General features: G+C 38.3%; 1 protein-coding gene and 1 long non-coding RNA gene across 2 annotated transcripts; one reads left to right on the forward strand and one right to left on the reverse strand.

Moving 5' to 3' along the window:
- Window positions 1–498: 498 nt before the first annotated feature.
- LOC119075121 (lipase member H-A-like) lies at window positions 499–1,912 on the forward strand. The gene is made up of 4 exons (XM_037181507.1): window positions 499–634; window positions 709–1,305; window positions 1,371–1,517; window positions 1,589–1,912. Exons 1-4 carry the CDS (start codon window positions 592–594, stop codon window positions 1,858–1,860), a joined length of 1,059 nt encoding a protein of 352 aa, XP_037037402.1. The 5' UTR covers window positions 499–591; the 3' UTR covers window positions 1,861–1,912.
- A 7,740-nt stretch (window positions 1,913–9,652) lies between these two features.
- LOC119075122 lies at window positions 9,653–10,060 on the reverse strand. Its single transcript, XR_005087312.1, has 2 exons — window positions 9,915–10,060; window positions 9,653–9,841 (listed from the first exon to the last, which is right to left on the reverse strand). It is a non-coding gene; the product is annotated as an uncharacterized LOC119075122 (long non-coding RNA).
- Between the last annotated feature and the right edge of the window lie 811 nt (window positions 10,061–10,871).

The following is a 10,871-nucleotide window of genomic DNA, read 5'->3' on the forward strand; positions in this document are numbered from 1 at the left end:
TAATCGATAATTATTGATATTTTGATATTTTGATTTCGGTCCGAAAATCCGATATTTATCGATATATTTTGATATATCGGTATGTTATCATGAATTTTCAGATAAATATCAAAATATCGATATTTGATAATTATCGAATTTCGATATTTTGATAATTATCGATAACGATATGATTAATCGATTATCGATAATTTTGAACGTCTCCCATCCCTATTTACGACAGATTCGCTCAGTTAACAATCACATCGGTTACTTCTTCAACAGATTGATGCAAAATAAAAGCTTTCTAGACTTTCTGATGCATAGGATCAAAAAAGCAAGAGCCAATGCTCCGCTAGAACTCATCATCACTTGCATCTGTCGTCACTGTCGATAACAGATATCAAACGCATCATTCAGATCCCTCCATTCATGCCTATCTAAGCTTGATAAACAGACAATGCTAGCAGATAAGTGAGTTTCACCTTTGTTTCTCTTCTGAGATTAAAAGCCATTTATTTGGAGGATTCAACCAGCGAGAGACTGATAAATCTTTTCCTATATAAAGCTGATTATGAGACGCGCAAATCTGTTCATTCGAATTCATTCACCATGCAGCGCACTTGCTTTTTCTTCGCCTTACTGGTGGCCGCAGGTAAAAATATTTTTTTTTATCAAAAATAGCTCGCAATGAATGTTATCAGAGACATATTATCACGATATACCCAGCTACGTCAATACCAATCTATGAAAACGGCTCGATTAAGTCCAACGGTACGGTGATCGTTTCGTCTAACGACGAAGACTGGCAATTGGTTCCAGATACCGATGGTAAATTACACTTGGTCGACATCAACAACATCGATTTGGCCATTGAGCCACTGTTCAACGCTTTCAGCGATGTTGTCTTCCATTTGTGGACAAGAGCCAATCCCAATCAACCGCAAATCGTGACAATTAACAATAATGCGCAGCTCGATGCTAGCCATTTCAGTATGCAACGTCAGACACGTTTCCACATTCATGGCTGGGGAGCGGGCGGCCCCACATGGGGATCAGTGATAAGATCGGCTTTGCTGGCGAACGTTGACTGCAATTACTTTGTGGTTGATTGGGGTGCAGGCTCGAATACGATTAATTACATAACCGCTCGGAATAGAGTGAATGAAGTTGGTCACGTCCTTGCACAATACATAGACTGGCTCAATGTGCGTGGACTACCGTTTTCTGCTGTAACAATTGTTGGATCAAGTTTAGGTGCTCATGTTGGTGGTGCTGCAGGCAAAAGAACAACTCGCGGTCGTATTCATGCGATAGTTGGATTAGGTAAAGATTGTTCTCTGTGCCGCTGTTGGATTATTGTTTTGTGTCTTAACACTTTTACATCGTAGACCCAGCTGGCCCACTTTTTTCGCTAGACAATCCTGCTGATCGTTTGCATTCTACAGACGCCGATTATGTCGAAAGCATAGTTACTGATGGTGGCAGACTAGGTTTTGAGCATCCATTCTCTCACGCTAATTTCTATCCGAATTGGGGTAACGAAACGGTCTCCGGTTGGAGAATATGCGGGCGGTTATGAATAGAACACTTTCTTTTCCTTCAATAGGCACAAGTCAGCCTGGATGTGGAAATGATTTGGTGGGACAGTGTGGGCACTTTTTAGTAAGTGACTTTTATGCCGCCTCCGTCAATCCCAGAAACATATTCGGAGCGATTAGATGTCGGGATCTGAATGACATCAGACAACGAAATTGTGTCATAAGTGGAACTAGCAGACGAATGGGTGGGGAGCCACTACAGGACGGACCTGGAATCATCGGCAGTGTATATTTCCTGACTACAGATGGCGTGTATCCGTTTGCCCACGGACCGAGATAAGTTCGGAATTTGTTTTGCCGGGAATAAATGCTGGTCCGCGATTGAGATCAAATTTTTGAGTTGACTTTGTATTGTACACCGTACTCGCACGAATCATTGCGAGTTCCCAAAGCATCTCCTTCTACCTGCTGCATATAATCTTCGACATTTTCACTCACTTTGGCAGTATTGTCATCGATCATCGACAATCGGTTCAAACAACAGGGTTAACTCATACCATGTTTGCACAAGATCTTGTTGACACAATGTCACGTCCTCCAAGCATTAACACAACAAATATTTGGAGGCCGTGTCATCATAGCATAGAACTCTGCCAATCTTTTGCGACAGATAAATAACTTGTTTTCGTTGTGTGAGTACGAGTTGGAACACACTAACAATGTTGAGTGGTACGTCACTGTACTGTAATTCTTATCACTTAACCGTAGGAACAGTGATAATGCTTGGAACTTGTAACACTAAACACTGCGATGTTGAAGTTTAGAAAAATTTTCAAATTTTATTTCATTTTTCAGACAATTACAAAACTTATAATCAGTAACGTCCGGCATTCCTGGCAACGTTAACTCCTTGTTGGGCACCTAAATTAATTGATTTTGTCAAAAAGTTTTTTTTTTTTTAAATGAAATTGCTATACCGTGTCGAAAGCCCTGAACAGTCCGGTCGGGATCGCCACCACTACCGACGAATGATCCAACACCACCTAATTTTACAAAATATTTTAAAATCCCTTTTCGTTCGCACATTTAATTGTTCACTAACCCATTATTGATCCTCCAGGGACTGTTATAATGCCCGTACCAATTTCAGCAACTGCTTTCAAAATAGAACCTGGCCTTGCGAATGCCGTAGCAAACAGGGCGAACAACACAAAAATAAACAATTTCATAATTTTTGATTAATACTCTCTTCAACGCACTTCAACGACTTAATGATGCTTTGAAGACTTTTCGTGCACATTTAAACGTAGAAAAAACTGTTTTAGATTAGTACTTTTGGGACTGAGATAAAGTTCTTTCTGGTTCATTTTAAAGCCTGTACGATCAGGGTGAAGATGTAAATCTCAAACGTTCGAAAAAGACCATAGACTTGAGACCGTCTTATACGTTACCATGACGTATGTGACATCGAATTCCCGAAGAAATGCCAAGATTGAGGATTGGTGTTCGTTCTTTTTTTTTTGTTTTGTTTGATTACATCTACTGAATTACTGCCCCGTTTACTACAAATGATACATGAAATGAAAGGCATTGATATTAGGGCTGTATGAAAATCATAGCAGTAGGTGATTCCCCTCGTCGTAGAAAGCTACAAATCTCAAAGCAATACCCTCTCTAGCAACCAAACTTCGTTTTGACGCAGTCAAAATACCACCTTATTTTGACAAATTTGACACTGACTTTTTTTGTAATGGAGTTGCCGTGCCGCGCTTTTTTTAAAGCAATATCGACGTCACACGAAAAAGACAAATTTTAAACTTTCTTTCATTTTTGCACACCAAACTGACGGAGCAACACACAAAAAAAGACATCACAATCACAAATTATTGACTTTCGAACACCAAAACGGTGACAGTAGACGTAATATTTTCAACACAAAAAAGGTCATCGCTGCTAATACTTCATTTAATTTATTTTTAAAAGTGTAAAATTTTCTCTGACAGCGCACACTGTCAATGTTTACCACCTTATTTTTTATAGTTTGGTTGCTAGAGAGGGTATTGCTCAAAGCTTTTTTTTTCTTGTAAATAAATCGAGTGGTTGTACTCGCCTAGTCGGTTGGCCTGTAGAGGCGCCACATTTTTTTATAGTACTTCATTCTTACTGGACAATTTTTTTGTGAAACAACTTCACATTGATTCATTCCTATGAAATGTCACAGCAGTGAAGTTGGTTCACTTGAAAATAAGCGCAGTGACAGCAGTAATTTTATGATAGATTGTACTAAAATATGGGAAAACTCTATTACATTTCTTCTTAGTTTCTAAACATCATTCTCCTAAAGACGAAGAGTATACATCACTTGCATGTGTGCATAGGAATAGTTTAATGCAAGAAAGGGACATGTCACATTAGCGACTTATAAGATAAATGAAACGTCATTCATTTGGCTTCGTATCAAACTGGTTGTCAACAGAAATTTTTTTTCAACCAAAAAAACATCAAAACAGAACGAAAAAAAAAATCATTTTTCTTATAAATCGCTAACAGGTTGCGTTTCTGCATTTAACTTTTCATATAGACTTTTTCCAGTTACACACACTTCGTGCGGGTCTCTCTTTGTATACCTACTTTTAATTTAACTTTACTTTATTTGCACACAAAAAATAGGAGCAAATGTCATCGCTTTTTATAATCTTTTTCCGCGAAATTGAGGTCGGAAATTTTCTAGAAATTGTAATTTTACCAAGAATCAAATCGAACGAAAATAGAGCTGAACTTCTCGGAGGTTTTGATATAAAAAAGCACTCTTCGCGGGATTCATTTCTACCATAAGATGTTCAATAAAAAAAACTCAACATGCGGATGTAGTCTTTTAATTTTTGGTTATTAAGGACAATGGAGACTCAGTTGTCGTCCTACTAAGAATCAAGTAGTCGGACGTTGTCTAAAAGTGCATAAAATAACTGGGTGCCACCTGTCGGGTGGGTCAAATCCATTTACTTCTCAATAGTTTTGGTAATGATTTATTTCAATTGAATGTACTTTTGTTAGGAGAATGATGTTTAAAAACTAAGAAGAAATGTAATACAGTTAAACCAGTTAAATTTAATTGGTCTCGGTGTCAGCTGTCAAATATTCATCAATGAAAAAAGAAATTGAGAGTTGAGCACAGTTTAAATTTGTATGTGATTTCTCTTATTTTGATGTGTGACCCCGAGACCAGTTTAAACAAAGTGGTCAAAAATCGCTCTCCACACGTTGAAGTTGATTGCGGCTTGCCAACATTCTGAACCCTGGACTTTACTTAAATAGTCGTGGAATGCCTCCAAATAAATCTCTAAAAATCTAGAATTCAGTTTTGGATTTTTAGAAATTTATTTGGAGGCATTCCCCGACTATTTAAGTAAAGTCCAGGGTTCAGAAAGTTGGCAAGCCGCAATTAACTTCAACGTGTCCACTGATGTTAGTACATTCTGTCATAAAATTACTGCTGTCACTGCGCTTATTTTCATGTGAACCAACTTCATATGGTGACATGTGTTCTGTAATGACAAATGTGAAGTTGGTTCACATGAAAATAAGCCGGAGAGAATGAAGCACTATGAAAAAAATGTGGCGCCTCTACAGGCAAACCCACTTGTCCCATTGCTACAAAAACATAATTAGAAGAAGATCTACTAGTTTCACTGAAAATCTTCGAAACGTTCTGAAACGTTATAAATCGACACTTATCTTCATAACTTAATTTTCTGGTACATACAGGTCTGGTCTATGCTCACAGTAGAGTGTTAGTGTCTATAAAATGCTCCGGTCAAGAAATGGAACATGTCTTCAATAAAAGTCAACTCGTGTAAGCTACGGCCCTCGCTTCGCTCTGGTCGCAAACTTCAATCTAACTTCTAACTTCAAACAAATAGATGCAAAGGTTCGTTTATCAACAGTAGCTAGATCGTTTGACCAACATTATCTATCTTGGAACCTAACATAGCACTGCTTCTAGCACTAACACTCATTTTTCCAACGTCAAAAAGCCTCCAAATTTTCAAATATGCATTTATTCACACCAAGAAATCATGAGTCCTTTACGAGAAAATGCAATACCTATTCTGATTGCAGTAGCCTCCAAATATATCTTACGTTCATGCTAGAAGCAGAACTGTGAACCTAACCAATTTTAGCTTTCTCAGGTTCCGTTATTTTCGGTTTATAGTTCCTAAATCGAACACTTGTACCCCGTTAGGCTGCTGGAAATATTTCAGTGGCTACCTTCGTCTAGCTAGTTGGTACAGGGTGTGGGAAAAAATTTAGGAAAATCATTCCACGGCACTGAGTTGGTAACTCCGATTTTATGTTTGATAGCGGAGTGGTACTGCTCATTCAATTTTTCCGATGTGAATGAAACTGTAACTCGTGTCGTTGAGCAAATTATAAAACATTCATGTGATAAGCAATGGAATAGGGAATACCGTGTCACTTGTAGCGCAAAAAATTATCTCCCGAAACATTTATTGTTTCGTTCGCAAAAACGTTACAATACAACAACAATGCGATAAACGCAAATGAAAGGAAAAACTGAGCGTCTTAGAGTGTATCATCTCATCGTTATTGGAAATACAAATTGTGCAATTCAAAATTTTGGACTTTCCTTGAACAACGGTCGACAATTACTTTCGTACATCTCTGATTTCAGACGAAATCAGTACGCAGCTTTTCGCTCCGTCGAATAGAAGCCCAATTGGAGAAACAGAGTTTGTATCAGTGGGAAACGGTTGGTGTGTTGGGTGTGTTGTGAAGAACAAAATTTATATTACGAGACGAGACACTCCAAGTTGACTTTGTGTAAAGTCTGAAATGTAAATTGAAAAGTCCAATAGATGTAACAACTGTGCTACACCGAACATAATCACGTGATCAAATTTCTACTTTCAACTTTATTTTACATCCCTAGTTATGTAAGTAGCGCGGATCGACATTTTTTAGATGCACGTTGACGCAAAGTTTCTGTGGTCAAATTGAAGACTTGCACGTGAAATATACGAATGAAGGACAAGCCATACAAAAGTGCAAAAATGAGTGAATTTCACCACAGAGACCCTGCGACCTTAGCGCGCCTGATCCTTCTTAATCCACTTCTTTCCAAATAACTCGTCCGATCAAAATATATAAACACCGAAGTTAATGCAAACCCTGAGCGGATCAGAGAAATTACCAAAGTATGTAAACACTGAAGGTACCGCAGATCCGCAAAAACACGCGGATCCCTACTTTCGGGTGAATATAATTTTCATAACGTTGGACACAAGTAAAATCGAGAAAAATTCACTTTGTTAGGTTGCATCTCACGCAGCTCAATACTCAACACAGTAAATTTTATACGGACTCCGACCAGAGAAATGTTAAGTTGGTACACTTGCGGCGAGATAGAAGGAACATGTGAATGACAGCTGGCATATATGGGAGAGAATGCGATAGAATTTCATATGAATTAGCTTCCCATAGGTGCCAGCTGTCTGTGTTCCTTCTATCTCGCCGCATGTGTACCAACTTAACATTTCTCTGATTCCGACTTTCAGATGAACTCATTTTTATGATGTTGCCATCATCACATTTTCTTGTGGCTCAAGTTGCTGCACCTGCAAAGTTTGTATGGAATCGAATTCACCTCACCATTGGCTGCTACTTGATGCAAACGAATTCAACATGTGTGCAACATAACGAAACTAAATTCACTTGAAAGTAGGGGTCCGTGCGTAACTGCGCATTTGCATTACTTTTAGTTTGGACGTAATGCTTGATTTCCACTACCAAAAAAGTACTCCGTGTGATAGACAAAATGAAATTTTTGCATTGTTTACTTGGCAGCTCGCTATCTCACGGCTCTCTCACGGAGTACTTTTTGTTTAGTGGAAACCATACTTAACTTCCTCATATACAGCCTTAGGTATTCCGTTTGTAACAGGCGTCAATTTCTACAGAATGCGGCCATTATCTGGACTAAATTCTGACTTGAGCGATGATGATGGGTTGATGGATATGGAAAATTGCCTACCTTCACGTAGAAGCATCATATCTGTTCAAAGGCTAAGAAGTGTACAGGTCCAAGACTGCTTCGAGGAAACAAATTCTTGTCAGATGAAAAGGGGACAGCAAAACTCTCGGACAGTTTCTAAAGTACCTTCATCGCATAAGGCAGACATTTTTCGCAGCAAAATTGGTGCGATATACGTTGATGAAACAACAGACAGACAAACGATCTGCACATCACCAATAAAATCGGAAAGCATACAAATCGACGATTGGTTGTTGGTGAAATTCTTTCGCCCGTCTAACGAACCAGGTAATTAACCAATAACCTTCCAAGACGCCATTTCACAAGTTTTTCGTAAAATAATCGAATTTTGGATTCAGGTACATCGGAAAGCTTCGTTAGGATTTACATAGGTCAAGTCACAGACATACTGCCGGATGAAAGTTTTATGGGACAATTCCTCGGGGCCAATGTTTCCCTACAGCATTCCGGTTCTGCTCACCGTTGGTCAGACGATGTGGAACACGTGTCAACCTTCACGCATTTCCAAATCGTGGTGAGACTTCGGCCTCCGTATAGATATAGCAGTAACGGTTTACTGCGTTTTGAAATTGGAGAGAATTGATAAGAGATGGCTCTACTGTAGTCGACACATGTATGGTTACTTCAGACACATGCTTATTGGGGAATTCATTTTGAATTGAATTGAATTTATTTAATTACAATCTTCAAAAGAAAACGACCTTCAGATAATTTCGCTGTTGTTCGACATTGCAACGGAATAAATATAAAACACGACCGTACAGTTTAAATGCTGTGACATGAAGAAATTTACAAAGTATATAAACACTGAAGGTAAGAACACTTGGAGGTGTTGAGGAATTTCCCGCCGTGTCATTCACAATAACCTACAAAGTGACATTTTCCTTATCCAAAATGTGTCATTTTGACAATTATTGTGAATGACGCGGTGCGAAATTCCTTGCAGTCCACCCGGATCCAAAGTTTCGGGTGAATATAGTTTTTATAATGTTGGACACAAGTCAAATTCACTTTTGTTAGGTTGCAACACATGCCAAAACTCAATACTAAACAACGAAGATCCAACAACATTATCACGCCAAACGTCACGGATGCAACATAACGAATATTAACGGATCCGTATTTCTTGCTATTCCCTGAGGCGTCTGCGTTACCTTCAGTATGTAGATGTACCTTGGAAATTTATTCTTTCAACGTTCTTAACACTAAGGTACAATGATACAAGGCTGTAAACTTTGTGGAGGTCAAGCAGACCGCCATTTTATTAGATACGCGGGAACACACCACGTCTGATGATTTTACAGACAAAGAAAATTCACCACAGCATCACGGGGATGACAATCATCACAGTAGGCCCATTTTATCATCAACTATGGTGTGTAACCCGCGTATCTGTAACTGCGTGACCTCCCCAAAGTTTACAGCCTAGCAATGATAGTCTGACTCTATGTGATGTGTTGATACGAATTACACCTTTCCAACATTCGCATTTTTCAATAATAATTTAATGTACAGTCCGTTGATCGAGTCTTGCTTACTTTCCATTTTAAGGTTCCGGGTCAAGTAATTTCATAGAGGTAGACTACCTAGAGGAATTATGACTTTTGACATTAAGAGTCCTTTTTTACTGTCTGTACACGGAGCTGTCACACACACATTCAAATATATGATTTTTCATTCTAATTTGTAGGTTTGTTCTATTGAGACGGCCCTTGAGTAATTTTGGGATTCAATGAAGTGTAACTGTGGACACAGAAATCGACGCGAAAGATACCTAATTTAAATTTTTCGTTTCTTCTCCTGTCAAGTTTGACAGTATAAACAAAACAAAAATGTGAGTTAGGTCTTCGCGTCCGCTGTGTTTAGCTGGAGTAATTCTCATATTCACTAAATCTGGCTACTTCCATTGTTCAATGTGTCGTAAAGATTTTAAACACAATCTTTTACTTCAATAGTCTTAACAATTTGGTTTCCTGACCAGACCAGCGTTTATCGTTTTAGTGTCAATTTCAATCAAATGGTTTGGTTATTAAGTGAATCAAACGGTCGCCAAGCTTGAAAATTTCTCTTTAATTTTTTATTTTTGAAAATATATAAGACGAAAATTTTCACACGACTTCTCTGTCAAAACTTGCACACCAGCGATAACTTTGCTAAGCATATTGAATTTTGTATCCATAATCTGGGGGTTCATACCAGAGCCAAGGAATTGTGCTCGAACTTGTGGAACAGGATTTGCTTCACTAATCTGTAAATATAAAGCAAAAATGAATAACTCGCAAAATGAAATTGTTTTTAATATTTAAAATTTGAAAGAAAACCTGGATCAGCAACAGTGTGAAAACGAGAACAACAATTGGAAGGAATTTCATTCTGTAAAATTATATCTGTTGCTTAGGTGGCTGATGTTATCAAATTATCGTTAAAACATCAACGTTCAGTAACCGCTTTTTATCTCGAAGGTGTAGGTACCTTTCCATTTTATATTTTGAAGTCGACTGCTGAATTAATAAATTCTAATTTCCATTTGCGTTTAAGAATGAAAATGTATTTTCAGCTGGCCCCATTGTATGTCTGAAAATAAATTTTGTGCACATTAGGGTGCCAAAAATCTCACGTCAAGTTCAATTAAAAACGATCGATTCTGATCGAACCTGCGTATCGAAGTGAATTGAGAGTCTTCATGGCAAACATTTGAATGGTTACATTAAAGGCTCTATAGAGTTCTCAAAAAACGAGCCGTCAGAACAGTCGGAGCGTTTGCAGCGACTGAGCCCGTACGAACCCGTACATCTATTGCGCACGTGACCCTTGTGCGTCAGTCACCCTAGTTGAAGTCAAATTATTATGAAATGTGTACATCTTACAAATTGCGCATAGAGCAATTACGAAGCCCCGTACGACGTTCCTTTCAAATGTAACACAAATTTCAAGTTGACCTAAAATTTTAATTTATTGAGAGGCCTAAGGCCTAGTTACGGCCTAAGTCCAACGACCCAAATTTAATTTTTTCAACATCATTATATTCGGCCTTCGATTACCTTCCAAATGAAACAAAATTAGGAAAATCGGATGAAATTTACTCGAGATATATGCAAAATACACTTAGGACCGTGTAGCGGGCTTAGTCCAAGGACCCAATTTTTTTCTTTCCCAACAACATTCTATTTGGTGTTCGATTACCTGTCAAATGAAAAAAAATTTAGGAAATCGGATCAAATTTACTCGAGTTATAAGCAAAATACACTTAGGGCCGAGTAGCGGCCTTAGTCAAGGAC

The sequence above is a fragment of the Bradysia coprophila genome, unplaced genomic scaffold (assembly GCF_014529535.1).
Source record: "Bradysia coprophila strain Holo2 unplaced genomic scaffold, BU_Bcop_v1 contig_184, whole genome shotgun sequence".
Lineage (NCBI taxonomy): Eukaryota > Metazoa > Arthropoda > Insecta > Diptera > Sciaridae > Bradysia > Bradysia coprophila.

Excerpts from the sequence above, each read along its gene's own strand:
- LOC119075121 (XM_037181507.1), top strand. The coding sequence starts at position 592 with ATGCAGCGCACTTGCTTTTTCTTCGCCTTACTGGTGGCCGCAG. Across the intron at positions 635-708 it reads CGCCTTACTGGTGGCCGCAG|CTACGTCAATACCAATCTAT; the intron begins GTAAAAATATTT and ends CGATATACCCAG. Across the intron at positions 1,518-1,588 it reads TAATTTCTATCCGAATTGGG|GCACAAGTCAGCCTGGATGT; the intron begins GTAACGAAACGG and ends TTCCTTCAATAG.